At 35.6% G+C, this 22,706-nt stretch overlaps 1 protein-coding gene across 1 annotated transcript; it reads right to left on the reverse strand.

Annotated features, from left to right (window-relative positions):
- Positions 1 to 21,122: 21,122 nt before the first annotated feature.
- LOC141516402 (large ribosomal subunit protein eL39-like) lies at positions 21,123 to 22,457 on the reverse strand. Its single transcript, XM_074227493.1, has one exon. It carries the CDS (start codon positions 22,425 to 22,427, stop codon positions 22,272 to 22,274), a length of 156 nt encoding a protein of 51 aa, XP_074083594.1. The 5' UTR covers positions 22,428 to 22,457; the 3' UTR covers positions 21,123 to 22,271.
- Between the last annotated feature and the right edge of the window lie 249 nt (positions 22,458 to 22,706).

A 22,706-nucleotide genomic window follows, 5' to 3' on the forward strand; every position in this document is an offset into this window, starting at 1 on the left:
ATGACAATAGTCCCTCTCTCTCTGTATCCTCTCATGGACCTCTAAGCATCTATTTTTCTCTATCTCTTCATGATGGTTTTTAGAAGTCCCCAGCTTACCCACTGGGGACCATACTCTGTCATGTTACCTAGAGCTCAACCTTGGTCTTAAAATGACTGCTTTTGATGTTCTATCTGCAATCAATCCCATATTTCACCTCAAAAGTGACCCTATTTTAGTAGAAGATGAAATAAACCTTGAAGAGTTTATGCATCAGGTTGAGGTTTGAAAATGTTTTGGGATGAAAGGTGCTGTAAAGAGGTTATTTGTGTAAGGTTTTAGTTCATGATAGGAATAAAGCCAAATGGTACACAAACATGCTAACAATCTTAATATTTCAACTCTGCCAGGAAGAGGAGAGGGGAAACAGATGGTAAAAGGGTGAGGGAAAAGAGGAGAAAGGAGAGAGGAAGAAAGGAGAGGACACATTTCCAAAGAGAAACATTTTTCCTTATTTCCTACTATTGTTAGCAATATTGTGCCATTGTTTGGTATACCTCTTAAACAGCTTGAATAGGGTTAATGAATATTAACTAGGAAAGGAAGCACTATGGCATCCAGCATGGATTTTCCCACATACAGGCACAGAACTCTTACTGTTCCCCCTGGTCTATTCAGCACTCCACATAAGCAAGATTATTTTCATTTTTCCAAGCATCCACTGATTCCCCACTTCTGTGTTTCCAATACACCGAATGAAATTTTATCCAGAAAAATAGATTTAGAAGATGCAGCAAAACAAATAAAAAAGAAAAATTAAAGGAAAAAATTCACTAAAACAAATACAAGCAGAAATTCAATAGAAAAAAATAATCACAGTGAATCATTTTTTTTTCCAATTTAAGATGGCATAATGGGAAAGACAGAAGTTTGCAAAAACCAGGGACAGCATCTAGTAAGGAACAGCTGAATTGAGCATGCCAAGAAAAGGAGAAGCTGTGAAGCTAGATAAGAAAACTCAGATCCACCAGAGAGTAACTTAAACTTGTATAGGGAACAGAAAAGGGGTGACAACTAGAAGCTCTGGTCCAGGAGGCAGCTTACACCTAGGATGTCTGTTCCAGTGTTAGGAATGATTCAGGTCCTAGACTGTATACTAAATAAAGAGTAAGTTTAGTACCAAGACTAGTTATATGCGTCAGGCCCCAAGAGCAGTGGGGTGTCTCAGTTATAGCTTCTAACCCAGTCAAACCTTCAGAGAAATAAGCAGGCTAAAGGGGGAAAAAAACTAAAGTTCAATCACTCTGAATGAACAGTGGTCTCCAATTGGTTAGAAGTGACTGATTTCAGCTGCATTGTACTGGAACTTCAAAAAATAGCCAGCCCACAAATGTGTATCTCAGATCCAGAAGAAGCAATCAGACTTTATCCTAGAACAAACCACTTTGTTAGCAGCAAATTATATTGATATTTACTCAGAAGTCTCTGTATATTTTGAATTGCCATTTTTGCTTTTTTTGTGATATGATTGCATTTTTCTTCTGTAGCCACTTATTGCATTGTAGTTCTTATTCTCTCTCTCTCTCTCTCTCTCTCTCTCTCTCTCTCTCTTCCCCCCTTCCCCCTCTCCCTTTCCAACATATACAAGCACTCACACATTCATACTCATATATGCATATACATATACCCAAAAGATATCTTATTCTTGTTTCTTTTCTTTCTAATGGGATAAAATAATTTATTTAATCATTTTTCTCTTTCCTTGGTGGTTGTATTTTTTTAAGTTTTCTTGAGCTATTTGTGTTGGAAAATCAACTACTCTGATCAGATATTTTGTTTTTGTTGCTGTTCTTTTAACCCTCAAGTAAATTTTACATATTTCTCTTTTTATTAAAGTTCATACTTAGTTTTAGGTCATGCAATTTTGGGTCCCTAAAGTTTCTTATAGATGCAGAAGAGTCATATTTTTATTTCATTTCTCTTATATTTAAAGAATTTTCTCATGGTCACTTGAATAATCTGTTGTTCATTATTGAAATTGTCAAATATAATCATTGTTTTTATTGACTATGTTCCCTAGCTTAACTGAATCAGCATTTGTTCTTTTAATACTGACTTTTACTTCTCTTTCAAATTGTTTTACACATCAGTGTATTGATATTCCAAATCTATGTTTCTCTTTTTCCCCTTCTTCAATTTTTTTCTTCTGAGTAGAACATGATTTCTCTTTTTTCTTTTCTTAAAGTTCTTATTTATTTTTGTAATGCTGCCATTGATTCATATTTCTTTAGAAAGCAACAGTTTTCTGTTTCATCAGCTATATTAGTTCAATTTCACTTTGCAATATTTATTTAGATATCTTCACAATCTTCTGGATATTTTTGTAAATCTTCTCCCTTCTAATTTTAGTATGTATTCTCTGTTGATTTATCTATTTGTACTCTAGGTTTTTACCTTGTAAAACTTCTTTAAAACTTTGGTGCTTTTAATCTTTCTCCCCTTTTTTTAACTTTACGTCTCACTTTTTTTATTCCTTAAATGGAGAACAACCTTGGTCCCTAACCCACGTGACTGTTAGGATAACACTACTGACCCCAACTGAATTACAATCATTTTTATTTTCACTTATCCAGTGACTGACACAGTAACTGTCTGTATATATATCCTCTTCACTGAATGGAGTAAGGTGCTTCCTTATCTCCCTTTTGGACTTGGACTATTATGAATCAACATAATTATTCAGCCTTGCGCTTCATTTTGTGTTTTGGGGATTACCTATTCTAAATTTGCACATAATCATCACAAATTCAACTTAAATTGGACCCTCATTAAAGCACGGTACTACTTTTATTCTCCCCTAATTGATTCCCTATTTCACATTCTGCTGAAACTTTTCTAAAACTTTTCTCTACTTTTTCTACTCTCCTCAAGTCTTCTGTACCTTTCCACATCTTCCTTAGCTGAAGACCTCATACTTTTCTGAGGAAATTAGTCTTGATTTTCTTTCTTCTCCCTTTATTCTTCTCAAACCCCCCTTGTCATCATGCCTCTCTCTCATTCTTCCCTCCTTTCCCCCAATCTTGACAATGAGATGGCTCTTCTCTTCTCAAAGGCTAATATCACTCTATGCTCTTGATCCCAATCCCTTCTATTTTTTCCATTGGATTACAATCTAAATCATCACCTATCTTTCTCTAATCTTCAACCCCCACCTATCTACCTTTACTACCCACTTCAAATTCTGTCATGTCTCCCCTATCGAAAAGAAATTTTCACTGGATTCCCACAAACTACCATTCTATATCTTACTTCTCTTTCTCAAATTCCTGGGGAACAAAAAAAAAACTGCCTGTACTTGTGACCTCTACTTCCTCTCTTCTCACTTTTCAACCCTTTTAAATCTGCCTTGCAGTCTTATCACTCCACTAAAACTGTTCTCCAATTATGTCTTAATTATCAGATCTGTTGGTCTTTTTTCAGTCTTTGTCCTTTTTTGTTCCGTTTGATATTACTGTTCATACTTTCAGTCTGCATATTATTTCCTCTCTGGATTTTTGTGATATTACTTTATCCTTTTTCTCCTCTTACTTGTTTCAGTCTCCTCTCCTCATACCCCCAACTTTAATGTTGAACTGATCTATATATCTAAATTCAGTCTCTCTCCTCTGAACTTGACCAATAATGGCATCAAGAATTATATATTTGCTGGCAGCTAGGTGTCGCAGTGGATAGAGCACTGGCCCTGGAGTCAGGAGTACCTGAGTTCAAATCCGACCTCACACACCTAATAATTACCTAGCTGTGTGGCCTTGGGCAAGCCACTTAACCCCATTGCCTTGCAAAAACCTTTAAAAAAAAGAATTATGTATTGGACATTTTAAAATAGATATTCCAGAGACATCTTAAATCCATCTCATGTTCCACCTTCTCCGTGAAGCTCATATACATATTGTCTTCCCAATTGGAATGCAAGCTCTTTGGCAGGAGATACTTTTTTACCCCCCCCCCCCCCGCTTTTGAATTCCCAGCCCCTAGAACAATTCCTGATTCATAGCAGGTGCATAATCAATATTTGTGAATTGTGAATATTTCTACTTTGCTTTCATTGAAACATAGAAAAACTTTACTTCATTTTTAGGAAAAGCATTTTTTTATACTGATTATACTTTCCACTCCCTCCAGCTTCAGAGTTCCTCTGTAAACCTCTAGCTAAACAAATTTGCTAAACTCCTTCCTTCTAAAGTGCCATTAGATCCAGGATAAAAAATAAAGTGAGAGAAAATGACTTATTTCTGGAGATGTTGTATGTCAAAGAAATTGGGGTGAAGGGAAGGTAAAGGAATTGAAAAAAAACAATAGAAACCTAAGGACAGGAAGCTCAGGGTAGGTGGAGAGGAAAAGGGTGAGGCTGTTCTAAACTGATACAAGAATAACCAGGAAGAGGGAGAGACACTAGAAGAATTCAAAGCAAGTCTCAAGAATTAGCACAAATAGCTTACCCAAGTGGGTGAGATAGAGATTAGAATGGGAGAGGAATGAATGGAACTTTAAATTTTGGTGTAGGAGGGCTCAAATTTAACCAACTTTCTTGATCTACCAACCTCTCCCTGCCACAGTGGGAATCACAGTCACTAACCTTCTTTAAATTCAGGCTGATGTTGTCCAACTCTATTTTCAAGATGATGATGATGGCTAATTCCAGGTCCCAGGTTGCAGAAATGGGACCTCAAGGGAGCTCATATGACAACTTGATACTGGTTATGAAGATCTGTGATCTCATCATATTTTTTCCCATTTTGTGTTTCTGAGATGGAGCAGAAAATGAGAGTTTATTACTATAGGTGATGTTACTAATACTTCAGTCTATGTAACAGACCAAGTAACCATCTCCTTTATGTGCTCTTGGAGAGGTTTAGACACAGGGAGAAAAGGGTGAGTCAAGCATAGAGAAGTCAAACTTCTTTAATTCTTAAATCCTATCTTATCAAAGTCTTTCAGATTATAAATTGGAGAGAAGGTGAAGTAGATAGCACAGTGAAAATAACAGTTTGGAGTGGAAGGGTGATATAATACTAAGGACCCACCAAAGTCTACCATCACTGGAAGGTAGCCAGAATCATGCTTTCTCATCACATTCCCTCTATGTTCAGGTACCCAGTTCTACCCTAGCTGGGAGTTTTAAATATTGGGGGCCATTCTACATTTCAAGATGCATCTCTATCATAATGCTTTCTCTTCCTCCTCTTCAATTCGGCCTTGGATTGAGTGGGAGATACCAGCATGTTCTAAGATATTGTAGTAAAGCTGCCAAAGGAAGAAGACTCTGTGGCTCTGATTTCCTCAGATCATGGTAGCTGGTTCACAGAATCATAGATTTATAGCTATAAGGAATTTTAGATGTCACTTAGTCCAACTCCCTCTTTTTATAGATGAGAGAACTGAAGATCATAAAAGGTCACACATGTAGTAAGTGGTAGGGCTAGTCTTCAAATCACATAAGTCCATCAATTCTGTCCACTGGATCATACTGATTCTATTTGATGATCATAACCATTTTGCTACCTTCTTGAATGTGGACCTTTGGATTTCTCTAGCAGAGAATACCAAGAAACAGGAAAACATTTTGCTCCTCCAATAAGAGCTTGCTCCTTCCTGTCCCTACTCAGAGCATCTACTCATCATTTCTTCCCAGTCATAATTGTTCACCTCCATATCTTCTTCCAAAGAAAAATTAAGCTGTCATCAGTTTTTAAAATTTCCTGCCATAGGGCAAATTGCTGTATTAGGACAAAATTTCAAGTACCCCACACTAGGGATATCAGTGGGTCACTTGTTTAAGATATGTTATCATGCTAAGGGTTTGAGCTCTATTGGTGGAAATTTTAGCTTTTAACAATTATTGAGAAAGACAGGGATTTCTTTATAGAATTCATCACTGTTTGCCTCAGTTTTCTCCTCTAGATTACTAGATGCCTATTTGTGGAAGAGATAGAATAGCCAAATTTAAAGACAAAAGAATAGAGCTTGAGTCTGATCTCTGTCACTGTATGACCTTGGGCTACTCACTTAGCTTCTGCTAGTTTGTTTCCTCAAGGAAATGAGAATTTTTGCATTTGCATTGCTTAAGTCTTAGCATTATCATGAACTAAAATATGATAAAAATGGATACAAAAGTATTTTGTGAGTTGGAAATCATTTGAAAAAGAAAGTTAGTAATACTCACTTATGATTTTAATATTTAAACCATCCAGGCTTTCAAACAGGCTCTCCTTGAACTGGCACAGATTGTAATTGCTCCATGTCAAGGAATTGAGTAGGTATGATTGAAAAATTCATCATTCTGTAACTAACTCAGTTGAGAGCATTTCTGCTTTTTACTATGTTGACCTTTGAACTGTAGACAAACAGGCCATCACTGAACCTGTGCTTGAAGCTACCCCAGCTTGATAGGACTTTCTGGAACTCCTATCTAACCAGCATAATATTTGGGACTAATGTCACCTCCACACCACAATGAGAAATTACAGAAGGACTTTAAAAAGGAAAAATTAATTATTAATAATAGTTTGAATTTGTAAAATACTTTACAGTTATTATTAATATTAACATTCATGTTAATATTAATAACAGGAATTCCAGGAAGCTCAGAGACTTCTGGGCAGCATGTGAATTGAAGGAAAAGAACCCATTATTTTCTGGCAGGCACTTTCTAGTTGTATGTTTGCTAAGGTTATGGGGCTATACCCTTGAGGGCCAGGGAGAATTGATCTAGTCTCTGACCCCTCCCTCAGAGCCCTTGTTTGGTGTCCTGAACCTCTGCCAAGCCTCTTTCTGCCTTTTCTCCCACAGGAGCATGCCACTATTTTTTTTTCTTGGCGATTTTCCTTTCTCCAAAGCCCTTGACATTGGGCCAAGCTAGCCTGCTTTTCAGAGTTGGCTTTCCCCCTTTATGGTATGTAAGACTCAGTTGATTAAGAAAGTATATCACCACCGTATTGTTGCCTGTGGGGCCCTATTAACTCCTGTTCATTTCTTGGTTATTCTTAGCAACTGAATGGCTGATGTCTTTTGTTGTAGACCTAGATTTTTCATTTTGGTTTCCATAAATCTCAAGTTCTTCTCTTTACTTTAGTCAAGCTAATTGAAATAATTATTTAGGCTACCTTTTTAATGAAAGACAAGTTTTGAAAAAGTTTGTCTTCATCCAGGTTTGACAGATCTTAGTTTTTTGGCAAGGTGCCTGAAAAAAGGAAGACTTAGAATGCATGATGTCCTGTTCATGAATTTAAAGTGGTAGCAAATGGAATATGAAAGAGACTGTTTAGCTGAACCTTGGAGAGAACAATTAGAAGTAATGGATGAAAGTTATAAAGAAGAAAAGTGAGAGAAAAAATCCATAAAAGTTCAGACTATCTAAAAAGTAGAATGACCTGTCTTGGGTACAGTAGGTTATCATTATTGGTGGGTCTTCTTGGGAAAAAAAAATCAATGGTTACTTGCTAGTTTTGTTAGAGGGAGTTGGATTTGTATTTAATAGGAGAAAGAGGTAGCCAGGTTATAGACTGTTTATTATATGGGGAAAGACTGGGATTTATGGATCAATTGATGGGAAATATGAATTAAAATAGGTAAAGGAGGCATAGATAAGTTGTGATATGATCTATCAAAGTGAGTACCCATATCAATGAGACTATGAAATATTGAACTACGCAAAATAAAATGCAAGTCTGATAGGTCTATAGCATCATGTGAAAAATATCTGAGAGTTTCAGGGCCTACAAATTTTAAAAAATTGAGTGTGATGAGCAAGTTAAAAATAGCTAATGTGATCTTGGACTGTTTTTTAGGGTCTGTAGAGGGGCTGAGATCAGGGCAGTTGTTGGACACTTGTCTGTGCTAGTGTGTCAAGTTCTGAATAAAATTATCACAGTATAAACAATAAAGATACTATACCATACTAATCTATTCTAAATAATAAGATATATACAAGGATAAAAGGACACATCTGGAAGTTTTGAGTCATATTCTTCCTCTAGTCAAGGTTACCCTTGGATGTTTCTTCTGGGTCTTCATTCCCTCATCTATAAAATATGTAGATTGTCTTAGATGATCTTAAATTTTCTTTCCAATGAATATATATTTACTTTCCAAGAGGTAAAAGAATGAAATAACACTGGAAGCAGAGTCAGAAGAGACCTGGGTTAAAATACTAGCATTTAATAGCTATGTGACCTGAAGAAAATCATATCTCTTTTGAGGTTTAGTTTACCCAGGTAAAATGGAGATAACACCAGTCCCACTGACTTCAGATGGCTGTTGTGAGGAATGTGCTTTGTAAGTTTTAAAATGCTATATTGATATGACTGTTTTATTTATTTATTTGTTGATCATATATTTAGAACTTGGAAAGAAGAGCATTTAGGTATCAATCAAACTCTTCATTTTACAAATGAAAGGAGAAGGACAAGAACATCCTGACTAAATTCAGAGAGGTGAGAAACAGGCAGGATTTCAATTCAAAAATTCTGATTTCAAATTCAGTATTCTTATCCTTACATAAGACCACCTGCCATTAATTTTTTTTTTTAATCAGTAAGCATCTGGGCTGTCTTTTAGGTTATGAGCAAAATCAGGACAGGAACTGTTGTTATATAACTAATTTAAATGGCTTCTAAAATGACACTATATGAAGATAGGACCCTGATAAATCTTCTTTAAATGACTGATTCATGTTTGGCACTGATCTAGGATATCAATCAGAGGATAATGGAATCAGAATGAGAGCAGGTGATGGACATTATTTTTCAGCACGTGCGTTTCTTTACTGCACTTCAAGATATCCCAGAACATCTTCTTGGAAGATCACTTGATCCCTGATACTAACACCTTGGATGTACTCTCTGCCCTTGAGACCCTCCTTATGATTGGAAGACACCTCCATTTAAGGAGAGAGCAACTATGTCTTCATTTCTCAGCAAAATATATATCATCATTCTCTGACATGGGCCAGGTACCTTCTGTACCCTTAACCTTCCAGCTCTTTTTAATTTCTTGTTTTCCTGATTGGAACGTAAACTCATTGGGGGTAGGAATTATCATTCTTTTTGTCTGGTATTTCTACTATACCCCCACCCTTTATTTCTCACCAGGGGCAGTAGATAACATAGTACATGGGGCTCCAGGTCTGAAGTCAGAAAGACGCCTCTTCCTAAATTCAAATCTCAGCTCAGACACTAGCTGTGTGATTCTGGACAAGTCACTTAGATCTTGACTCAGTTTTCTCATCCATAAAATGAGCTGGAGAAGGAAATGGCAAACTACTCTATTCCCTTTGCTGAGAAAACACAAATGGGGTCACAAAGTTAAATATAGCTGAAAATTTATTCAATAATAACAATTCTTCATACTAAGGACAGATAGGTGGTACAATGGATAGAATACTTGCTTTCAGGAAGAACTGAATTCAAATCCAAAGACATACAGTTAACCTGCTATGTAACCTGGGGACAGTTACTTAATTTCTATTGCCTCATTCCCTCTACTGTAAAATGGGGATATAATAGCTTCTGCCTCATAGGTTTGTTGTATTAAATGAGGTCATATTTATAAAGCACTTAACAGTGCTTTATAAAGTTTAATGAATTTTTATCAACTGATTGATTATATTATATATTCAAATAACTGATAGATGATTAGTCTCCTGCCATGGGATTCTATGGCCTCTTTTTTTTTATTATTTCTAACCACTGAGTTTCCATTGCCTTTCCCATTGTTTCGTTACATAATATAGAGGGGATAGAGAAAACAAAACTGGATTTCAAATCAGGGAAAGTGAGTTTGAATTCTAATTATTGTTTAGTCAGTTCAATCAGATCTGGACACTTCATCACCCCATTTTAGGGGTCTCTTGGCAGGGATCCTATAGTGGTTTGTCATTTTCTTCTTCAGTTTATTTTGCAGATGAGGGAACTGAGGCAAACAAAGTGAAATGATTTGCCCAGAATCATACGCCTATTAAGTGTCTGAGGTCAAATTTGAACTCAGGTTTTCCTAAATCCAGATCATTCACTCTATCCACTGTGCCACCCAGGTGTTTTCAAACAAGTAATTTAACTTTTTTTGGATCTCAGTTTCCTCATCTGTAAAAGACAGAATTAGAATAGATAATTTCTAATATCCTTTCCAGTTCAAAGCTCTGATTCTCTAGTCCCAGTGTTTCAGATCTATTCTAATTCCCTCCTTTGCATCAAACTTACTTAGAATGTGTTTTTTTAACCTTGAAGGCATGTTCTTTGCTAGGGTCAATTTTTGAATATAAAATGAGGGAAGTTTGTTTGACAAATGATGTTGAAGGCTCCTTCCAGCTCTTATTTTATGACAATTAAGTCTTTAGAATTCAAAGAGATTTTAGAGATCATCTAATCCAACACCCTTGTTTTGCATATGAAAAAGCTGAGGCTAAAGTAGGAGAAGTACTTTGTTCATGACCATGCAGGTGGTACACAATGGAGTTCAGACTTTGTACTGCTATATGAGCTATTATTAGTAGGTAGGTATCTCCAGCAAGGAGTCATTCAGTCTCACATGGCACACCCTCAGGGACAGCAGCTTATTCCACTTTTAGAAAACTCTTGTTTAACAATTATTTTTTCCCCTACATTGAGCTGAATTCTGCCTTCCTGAAACTTGATATTGTTTCTGATTTACTAATCAGAACTAAGCAGAATAACACTTTAAAAATATTTTACTGATGTTTTAGTCATAACCAAATAGTCATTTCAGCATTCCCCTTCACACTACAGAATGAACACAATTCTGTGACATTGAAAAATGATTCAAGAGAAATGTCTGACCTCATCTACATATATAAAAGTTATATCGTTTTCTTGATTTATATATTTTATTCAATTATTATCAAATAAGGAACTAAACCCTTATTCTATGTAGGATTATTCTATTTTTTTTTAATTTCACAGTCTTTATAATGCTTAAAGATACTAAGTTCCTCTTTAACTTCCTCTTCTCCAGTCTACCTATTATCAAGTTGCTTCAAATGAATTCAGTATGGTCCAGACCAAAATAAACATTTGTTGGAGATCACATTACTGAAACAGCAGAAATTCTGAATGGGAAACTGAGAAACCAAGGTCTACACTCATAGCCATCCAAGTCTGGGCTCTGGGAAATTTTCCCAAGCTCTGTTCATAAAGTTCAGTTCAAATACTATCTTCTGCACAAGACCCTCCTGAACCCTTCAGCTTTATCCTACACAAAAATTATTTAATTACCTTATTTAATCAGATAATATTTGTAAAGTGCTTAGCACAATGTGTGGTATGCTTGTTCTCTTCCTCTCAAACATATATATAAAGAGAGAGAGAAAGTTAAATATATACATATATAAATATACAATAAATCAACATATAAATATATGTGTAATGTGTAAGCACATATGCATGTGTGTATGTATGTATTCATGCATGTTATTTTTTTTCCCAAAAGAATTTAAACTACTAGAAGGCAAGGTTGTTTCATTTTGGAGTTTGTTCTCTTAGTTACTAGCACAATGTTTGGCACATGATAGATATTTCAGAAAAAGTGACTGAGAAAATGGACACTTTTAAGTTTGTAACCCTGAGTTTATTACTATTATTATTTTAATATTAAAAGTTAACACTGTGACATTGCACCCAGTGAAAGTAATGTAATTTTGATTTACACTGAGAAAGGCATCACAACCAGAATGAGTCTGCCCTAAACAAGTCATATCTGGGTTATTGTTTTGGGGGCCACAGTTAATAAAGATATTAATCAGTTAGAGAGTGTCTAGAGGAGAGAAACCAGAAAAGTGGAAGATCCTCAAGGATCATATAAAGAAGCTTCTTGTGAGGGGATGATTTGACCCGACTGGTCCCAAAGATCCTCTTGCAGCTCTGAGATTTTTGAGTGGCAAGAGAATAAAAATGGCTTTGAATTTTGAATTGGAAGATATGGGTTATTTCAACTGTGACAATGTCACCCATGGGCAAGGTGCTTACTCTCTCTGATGTATCATCTATGTAACAGGAATATGTCCCTGATGGGAAGATTTGGAGTCAAATTACCAGTTATGTGATCTTTGATCATGACACCTTTACCAGGAAGTCTTTTTTGATTTTCATGGTTGATAACCACCTTTTCTTTAAAATTCAACAAAATACTTCTTTTACACCTATATGAAGCCCTTAGCATATAGAGTGTGTTACATTTATCTATGAATGTACCTTATCCCTCTATTAGATTATGAGTAGGTATTGCTTTTTTTCTCTTTGTATTCCCAAAGTGCAGCACTTTGTACATAGTGAGCACTTAAAAAGTTACTTCACATTCATTCATTCATTCCTTGACACAGAAGGAAAGCATAATAGATTCAGAATCAGAGGACTTAGATTCAGATGCCTCTTCTTCTATTTAATATCTGTGTGACTTAGAGCAAGCCACTTAGCTTCCCTAGATCTCATTTTCTTCCTTTGTAAAAATGAGGAGTTTGAACTTAGAGATCTTTAAATTCCTGTTGCCTAAATCTTTGATCCAATGATCCATGACTTCTTATTTTAACTTTACATTCCTCTCACCCCATTATCTAGGAAGAACTTAATACATGTTTAATGTATTTGTAAATGAATACATAAGCTCAAAAATTCTATAAAACAATACCTGGTCCCACCTAGCTTGGGGGGACTTTCTCTAAATTTCCTCATTTCACTGAAATAGGGACAACAAGGACTTATCTTATTATATAAGAGCTATCTGCGAGATGAACTGATTTGTCCTGGGCAGATGGTAATAGGGAGAACTACTTTTCTCTTCCTTTCAATCAAATCAGTAAATGTTTATTTAATCAATTAATTAAATTGATCATTGATTGAAATAAATTTATTATTGATTAAACAACTCCCCTGCCCCTACTTCTGTGCCAGTCACTATAGGAGAACATGAAAAACAAGAGACACAGTCCTGCCAGAGAAAGACCTTGGTAGAGGAACAATGAACAAGACAATAGGATGGAACTTAGAAAGGACTTCAGCAGTTATTTACTACCACCCTCTTATTTACAGAGGAGGAAAATGAGTCTTAAAGCAGATAGGAGGCCTTACAGTTGTCACACAGGCAGACAAAGCAAGCATTTGAGTCTTTGTACTCTAAAACTCACACTCTTTTCAGGGTGCCACTTTACCCGCCAATAAGAAATTCTGAGATATAGACAACTGCGTCCAAAGGAGATTTGGATAATTTCAGTGTCAGGGTGGCAAATTGGGAGGAGGTGGTACCTCACAAGACAGGCCATGATCTTAGTGGGGCCCACTCTTACTCTTTGCAGTGTTTTTTTTTCTTGTTTAATTCTTCATGTTCAGCCTAAGACAGTTTTAAAAGCCAATGATTAGGAGAAACACTGGAGTTGGGGAGGGGCAAAAGTTCAAATTGGAATCCAAAGGTGCCTAAATCAATAAATGTTGTTTTCCCTTGATATATCAAAGTTTCTTTAGAAGACCAAATTTATGGAAGGAATGAGGAAAAAGATTATAAAACCAGGGAGATTTGGGCCAGAATGATAGAAATGGATAAGAGGAAAAGATTCAGGGAGTATTGTCTGTTTATCTTATCATTTATCTAACTCAACCTTTCCCTTCCAATTTCAGTCTTCAGAATAGTTGCATATATCTCCCAGTCTTACATAAGTCTAGCAAGTGAACATGGTCATAAGCCCACAAGTAATGGGAGAGGAAGGGAGGGGAGGGAGGCTGGTGACATATATAACTCTTCTTCACTTAAATCCACTTCACTTGCATATCATGGGTTCAACTCCCCTCTTTGAGGATGAAAGACAAACAACAATCTCCTTCCTTCCTTCCTTCCTTCCTTCCTTCCTTCCTTCCTTCCTTCCTTCCTTCCTTCCTTCCTTCCTTCCTTCCTTCCTTCCTCCCTTCCTTCCTTCCTTCCTTCCTTCCTCCCTCCCTCCCTCCCTCCCTCTCTCTTTCTCCCTCTCTTCCTCCCTTTCTCCCTCCTTCCTTCCTTTCTTCCTCCTTTTACTTTCTCATCTCTAGTCTTCTGGGTCCAGTGGCCAGGTATGAATCAGTTTGACTGGAGATGACCCTGGATGTAGTGGAATACCTTGACCTTTTTAAGCTAGGGTCTTTAACAGGTCACAATTTGACTGAGGCAATGTGCATTCAGTGATTAAAGCTAAGTAATAAAAAAGGAGACAAAGAATGTCCTCTTTTGTCTAGTGAAAAAAAAATCAATCTGGTAGAGGAGCTCTCTGGATTTCTGACCAAAACAGAAACAATTGCTATTTACATTCATTCTAAGTCAATCAGGGCCCAAAGAACGAAATAGGTGAGGCTTGGTCTAGGTCCTATTTTTGGCCAATCAAAGAGACTCAGAGTGATTTGGGTTTATATCCCTGCTGCCTTAGCAATACCCAATATGATTTAGGAAGCCTTCTTTGTTAATCTCTCCTATTTGGGCCATTGCTACAAACCCTTTCTCCCTCCTGCTCTACTCTTAGATTTGGTTATCTCATGAACCTTACCTGAATCTGGTTTAACCCTCTGAAAATCTGGCATCAACAACTCCCAATTACCCTTAATGAGCCCATCATCCTAGAGATGAGGATTAGAGCATTGGCCCTGGAGTCAGGAGGACCTGAGTTCAAATTTGACCTAAGACACTTAATAATTACCTAGCTGTGTGACCTTGGTCAAATAACTTAACCATATTGCCTTGCAAAAAAAAAAAAAGAAAGAAAAGCAACTAGCATGAATATTGGACCTTGCAAGATGTTGACACCATATTTGACTCAGTAGAGGGTAGAAGTTGTGGGGGAGGGCAGTGTTGAAGAAAAGACATTCAACAGCAGGAGACTACCTTGCCTCAATTAATTGCTTTTTTGAAATATAAAAAGAATTAAATAACAACAGCTTCAATTAAAGAATAACAGCTAGTACTTCCCATGGTAATTGGGTAGATAGATTGCATGTAATTAAATCACAGCCATGAAAAGTGGCTTTAACCCTTTGAAAAACAGCTAAGAGAGAGATTCCTTTCTAAAATGCTTTGACAATACCTGGTTTCATCTTTTTTTTTTAATGAAATGCTCTAGTGTAAAACATTAATTGCCTGCCTGCTGGCAAATACCTAAATCCCAATACTTGAGTTATTCAACCAAAATTCATCATTCTGCTTTGTTGGATCACTGAGTTCTCCCATCTATATTTATGGAATCCTTGATAAAGTTGCTATACATTTTTCATTGCTCCTGATATGTTCATCAATTGGCTCATTTTTCTCAAATATAATTTAATCAAACAAATATTTGTTAAATACCTCCTATATGTCAGCCATTGTCTTTAACAATGGAGATACAAAAACAAACATGAAAGGAAGCATACACTATCCTCAAGGAGTTTTCATTCTATTAGAGCACCATTAATTATAATGTAGAGGAGAATAAGTCCTGTCAAGTAGTGTGCAAAGGAAGAGCTCTAAGAATATTTGAGGAAGAAGAGAGCAATAGCATCTAAGGGTTCAGAAAATGCACTGGTAATGATTTGGCACCTTATCTGAATTTTGAAAACAAAGACTCTGATAGGCAGAGTATGGCTTCTGTGATTCATAGAATACCAGTTTCAAGGGACTTCCATTGTTACAATTAGGTGGGATGACATAAAATTAATATGAAATAAAGTTGGAGAGATAGGTTACTGAATTCCTTAAGTGTAAGCTTTAAGAGTTTGTATTTTATCTTAGAGGAAAAAGGAATTCACTAGGCTCAACAGTATTTCTTTCTCTTCAATGTTGCTCAGAGGCAATAAAGGACACTGAACCTAAAATGTGAAAATCTAGATTCAGTTCTAAAATCCATCATTCACTAACTTTGTGAATCTGGAAAAATCTTTTAACTTCAGATATATGACTCCCTAATCCATAAACTGGGGTTTAATAATTCTTCCCATTATAGAAAATTTTATCTCCAGATTCAGTACTCCTGCAAAGGTGTCATCCAAGTCAAAAATGCACCTGTTTAACTTTATTTTTAACATTAACTTCTTCTTTAACTTTATTCAAAGTATAACCCAAATACTATGTCAAACATGATACTTTTCTTAAGCCCTCCTTCACCCCTACTAACCCTAGTTATTAGTACTCTCCTTCTGGAAACAATTGTGTGTGTATGTATGTATTCTTTATTTGTGGATTTTTGATATTCCATCAATAGAATATAAATTCCTTAAGGATTCATTTAATTTTTCAATTTTTTTCCTGCTCCATTTTAAAGTTAAGACTAATTCTAACATATTCTAAAAAGATAAGCATCTATTCTCTTTACACTTAAATTTGCATTTTCACTGATGTTACTTGTTTTTATATCATCTATATTTACCAATGTATCTTTTCCTAAGCACACTCTTCCAGAGAAACATGTTTTTATAAGAATTTGTTCATTTTCATCTTTTTTTATATTCTCAACATCCAGCAGAAGCCTCAAATATTTATCCATTTTTTCAATTTAGCATTTAAAAATGTGATGGAATAATTAAATATTCATTGTATATCTCATAAATCTGGTATACATTTTTTACTCCCACTGAGATAAATAGCTAAGTGGTACAGTGGATAGAGTGATGGACTTGGAGTCAGGAAGATCTGAGTTCATATCCTGCTTCACACACTACTTTTATGATCCTGGACAAGTTATTTATCTGCTAAGGCTCAGGTTCCTCACCTGTAATTTGGGGATAATAGTAACACCTACCTCATAGTTTTATTAGGTACATCAAATGAGTTAATATGTGTAAAATTATTTACTATTATTTACTATTTACTACTATTTACTATTACTATTTATGCTAGCTACTTTTAGGCATTATAATCAATGGACCCATTTCCTTCAAATCCAATTCAACAAATATTTATTAAGCCTCCATTATGTGTAAGGCATTTCTTACCTTCTAGAGTTTTGAGCATTTACCAGTTACTTATATAATACATGGTAAATTGCCTAGTCATTGTGAGCCTTGATTTCTCCATCTGTAAAAGGAGAAAAAGAGTATTTATTTGTACCACCAACCTGAGAAATTTGTGATGATGAAGAATGAAAAATGAGATAATGGATGTGAAAGGGCTTGGAAACTACAGATATAATGGAAATTAAATTAGATATAACAAGTTTGGAAAAAAAACTCCCATTAAGCTTATAGTTTATAATGGGTGTTCCTTTTTATACTTTATTTTTTTTAATAGAATTGGAAAGAAATGGTTTTTCTTTCTTGGGACAGAACAGGATTGCCTAATTTTTCCATCATGCATGTCCTCAACATTGAGTTGAAACTTTTTTTTCCCACTACAAACTAAGGGAGTTTTACTCCCAGTGAAATATAGAAAGGATTCAAAGAAAGCTGCCAGTTAATTAGATGGAATATCTCTATAGAATTTAAAAGAAAATGAGTACAAATTACCCAGAATGAAGTATGGAGTATTTATGAGTTCCATTAATATACAGAATGCACACTGATGAAATCATATATGGAACAAAGTAGCAGAAAACTACAAATGAAAATGAAGAAAGAGATGGTAGGAGTCTTTATCTGCATTGTTACATGAAAAAAATAAGAGAAGATACTACTTAAGGCATTGTCCTTTTGACTTCCAGAGTTTTCTGAAACTTTGATCTTAATTCAGGCTGACTGAAAAATAGAATAAGCCTACCATTACAGTAATTTAAAAAATATCCACAATAACAAGTAGAGACTGACTACGGAATAAGTTAAAGTCCAATTGGAGGTAGCAGTTGTACAAAAAAAAAAACAGCTTACTTTTTCCCCTAGATATCACACCAACTAGTAAGAACTGGCATGAAGCCAATAGACTAAGTTCCTACTATAATTTCTCTCTGTAACTTAATCATAATACTTCCTGAACTGCACAGTGGTTCCTACCACTTTCCCTTCAGTTCTCCATTTTTCTTAGCCAAATCGAACATTTTCTCATTCCTCTTAAGACTCGTGTGGCATAGTGATTTTTTTAAACTAACATATAGTTTGTCTTTCTAAATATATAGTAGAACTATAACTTAAGATAATCTCATTCTCCTCTGCCCTTGTTAGACCCTATCTGGAGTATTATGTTGAGTTTGGGATATCATATGTTAGGAAGGATTTTGAAAGTTGAAAGGTGTCTAGAGAAGAGTAACCCAAATGGGGGAAATGCCTTCAGATTCTTTTATTTATGGGTTAAAGGAACTAGAAATGTTAAGACTGGGAAAAGAAGGTTCAGGGTGGGAGGTGTGCCTCATAGAGATAGATGATTTATAGAATTTGAAGGGCTCATGTACAAAAAAAAGATTAGATTGGTCCAAAGGAGAACAGAAATAGAAAGTTGTAAAGAGGCACAGTTCTATTCAATATAAGAGAAAAATGTGTTTAACAATAATAGATATTCAAAAGTAGAAAGAATAGTTCAGGAAGTAGAAAATTCCCTCTCCCCCTTGGCCTGCAGGCCAAGTCTACACAAGCATATGTTAGGGCTGCTGAAGAGATAAATCTTCTTTCAGCATAGGTTCCAACTGTGATATTTTGTTATTCTTAATTACTTCTCACCTAGACTATTGCAAAAGTCTACTAATTAATATCCTTACATTATCTCTAATCTAACCTCCACACAGCTGCTAAAGGGATTTTCCAAAATATAAGTATGACCATGTAACTCCCTTATTCAAGAAAACCCCTAGAATCAAATATACATTTTCTTCTGTTCATCATATACATGTCTCAAACCCCCCAAATAGCCTTACTAGTCATTGCTCCCCTTCACACAAACATACAAATACAGACATAGAGATACACAGACACACACACTATAATTCAGCCAATCTGGTTCCTCACATATCACACCCTCCTACTATACATATGTGTGTGTATATATATATATATATATATATATATATATATATAGAGAGAGAGAGAGAGAGAGAGAGAGAGAGAGAGATGCATATATATATATATAATATGGATACTATATTTACTGTATATATACATATTAGTATATAGATATACTAAATATAGTATATGACATAGGAGAGTATGATATATGAGGAGCAATATGTGTGTGTGTGTGTATAAATGTGTGTATTTCTTTTTATATTGTTGTCTTTTCTGCTTAGAAAAGATTGATCTTCATTTCCATATTTTTGAATCCATAATTGCCTTCAAACATTTGTTTACCTCTTCTAGCTAACATCTTTCTGGATTCCTCCAACTACTTATATCTTCATTCCAAAATCATTATATGTAGTTTTTATCTATCCCATATAATTCATGTTATATTCCTGGGCTATTGTTTCCTCCTTGAGGGCTAGGACTATTTCACTCTTATCTTTATATACCTAACACCTGCCATAGGGCTTGACAAATAGCAGATAGGTGCTCAATTAATACTTATTGATTGACATGTTGATTGAAATTCTTCCTATGCTTCTAAGAATACAATTCTGTTTTCTAAATCAATATGTTGCCTGCAAGAATCTATTTCTATTTGAGTTTGGCATTGCTACTGTAGGAGATTGGATTTTAGCTGAGACTTAAATGAAGCCAGGAAAGCCAAAAGGTAGAGATAAAAAGGGAGGGCATAGGTGCCAGCCAGTCAGTTCTCAGACTTGGTATATAAAATATTGGATTTGGAATAAAAAAGACCTAAATTCAAATCCTTCATCAGATACTTATTAGTTGAATGATCTTGGATGAGATCCATATTTTCTCCTAGTCTCAAATTCCTTAACTGTAAAATGGGAATAATAGTTGTACCTGATTTACAGTATTACTGTGAGAATCAAGTGAAATCACAGATGAAAAGTGATTTTCAGACCCTTTAGAACTATATCTAGGTCATCATTAGATCTTATGTTGCTCCTGGACTCTGATTACTGGAGGAAAGACTAAGACCGATGATTTTGCCCAGTACTGCTTCACTTAAACCCAAATCAATCACAAGTCAAGACATCACCTTTTTTAAGAACAAAAGATAGACAACAACAATAGCAAATACCTCCTATGTCTTAGACATTGTATAATACAAAGACAAGTGAGTTTCTATTCTTCCTAGAGCCAAAAGAGAATGGAAATAAGATTTCCTGAAAAGGTTTCAATCTTTTCAATCTTTTCCCAAAACCTGAGTTTAACTCTAACCTCAGATACTAGCTGTGTGACCTTGGAAAAAAAAATCACTTAATCTGTACCTCCCATCCAGAGTCTTCTCCAGTCATCCTGAACCATATCTGGCTGCTGACTCTAGATGTCTCCAAAGGAAAAAGTGGGACAGATGACTTAGCACAGTACTCCCCTCACTCAAATCCAATTTGTATACACATCTTGTGGAATCACCTCCCTGATACCACGGTCTTCTTCAAGCTTGAAGGACAAAATAAATTAGAAATTCTGAAATTCAAAGGAGAAATTAATAAAATTGAAAATAAGAAAACAAAGTGATTAAAAAACTGAGTTTATTTTATGAGAAAAACCAATAAAATATATAAACCTTTGACTAATCTGATTTTTAAAAAGAAGAAAAACAAATTACCAGTATCAAAAATGAAAAAAGGTGAACTCACCATCAATGAGGAGGAAATGAAAGTAATAATTCAGAGCTATTTTATTCAACTGTATGCCAACAAATCTGGCAATAGAAATGAAATGGATAATTATTAACAAAAATATAAACTGCTCAGATTAATGGATGAAGAAATAAAATACTTATATAGCTCCATTTCAGAAAAAAGAAATTAAATAAACCCTAAGAAAATCTTCAGGAGAATGAAGGACAAACAACGAGATAGGAGCTTTAACCTTGGCTACCCACTTACACATGATAGGCACAGAATAATAGCCAGTATATAAAACCTTAACGAAGAGTATTCCCTTTTTAACTGTGGGTCCCTTTTTAAATTTTTAGTGTGAAAATTTACACCTCTGAAATCAGTAATGTCTATAAATTATGGACTGATTTGTTGTCTTGTTGATTTCTAGACAAGAAAATAATAATGCTCATTAAATGTGAAAGTGTGTATGTTGATATATGTATATAAACATGGGCATCTGTACCATTTATTAATTAATTAATTTGTTTATTTCAGTAGAGCCCAGTAATCAAACATTTAGCATCACACTCTTTTATTGCTCTATAAACCAAGCTTGAGATGGGCATAAGACTCAGGGACTGAAGACATTACCAGACTGAAGGTCTGGTTACTATAGGTTAAAAATGATAACAACAACAATAATAACAATTGACATTTCACTGCAACCTTGGGATAAGGTATTCTTCTTATTCCCATTTCATCGAAGAATTATGGGTGAAAGTGATTAAATGACTTGCCCAGGATTCCATAGTTACTATGTGTTGGAGGTCAGATTTACAGTCAGGTCTTTTTATTTTTGTAGAAGCCCTTTATTAGCAGCATTGCATCTTCAGAAAATTATGAAGCCATTCACCTGGACCAGGTCTAGTTCCTAACAAAAAGGTTGGGCTTTCCTAAACACACAAATAACCGACAACTTTTAAGAAAGTTGCCAACACTTAATTTACCACCTCCCAACAAGGAACGACGATGGCTTATTGTGTGAAATAAGCAGGGGGTCAAACAGGCTACTTCTCTGTGAGTTAGAGAAATGAACACAGTCAGCTGCGCGAAATCTGGCTAAAACAGCTCCGGATTAGCAGCATTGGAGGCTTCCGCTGAAGGCTTGCAAATCTTAGATCCCCACAACAACCCTGTGAGGTAGGTGCTCTCTTCTAACTCCTTAGAACACAAAACAAAACACAGAGAGGTTTTTGTGAAGGCTTGTTTGAGGCAGGGCTTGAGCTTGGTTTTTCTTGACAGGAATAACTTGTTGAGGGATGATCTCTGCCTCTTAAGCATAACCTCAAACAGACAAATGCCACACAGAGATGGAGAGAACAGTAATTTAAACTATATCACAAAACACAGTTTACCAAACGAATGGATGCAAGAGATGAAGACATTCAAGGGCAACACAAGTCGAATACTTTGCTGGGGGTTTTCTTTGACGTCTGCACTTTGGCAGACAGGTTTCCAAAATGGGAGGGGCAGCAGTAGTAGTTACTTCTTATTGGGGGCAATGAGGCGATTTAAGTGATGGATGGATGGATGGATGAATGAATGAATGGATGGATAGATGGATGCAATGGTGGGGGGGGTGGTCTTGGTGTAGAATGTCTTTCATTTCCCTGGCCATTCTTTATAACCCGAGCTTGGTCCTTCTCCAGTGTCTCCTCTTTGAGTTGTACCTGATCTTATTGCCAGTTTTTATCCGAATCCACTGGGGAATGGGACGATTCTGCTTCTGTCTCTTGGCCAGAAACCTCTTGATTCTGAATGTTTTATGAGAGGACATGATGATGAGATGACAGCCGAGCTTCCACCACGATGGCTGGACGGGCAAAAAAGGGCTACAGTCAGGTCTTAATGACATTATAAATATTTGTTATATAATTTATGCCTTCTTCTTATCCCCAATATACCTTTTTTCTCATTTCCTTTAAAATTCATTGTGGAGAAGTGGAACAAACACCATATTTAAATTTAGAAAATCTGGGCTTAGAGCGCCTTTTGCCTAAAAACGTTACATAAATTGTCAAGATTCTTACTCTTCCTGGTGACTTGGGATTGATCA

Source organism: Macrotis lagotis, chromosome 3 (assembly GCF_037893015.1).
Source record: "Macrotis lagotis isolate mMagLag1 chromosome 3, bilby.v1.9.chrom.fasta, whole genome shotgun sequence".
Taxonomy (NCBI): domain Eukaryota; kingdom Metazoa; phylum Chordata; class Mammalia; order Peramelemorphia; family Peramelidae; genus Macrotis; species Macrotis lagotis.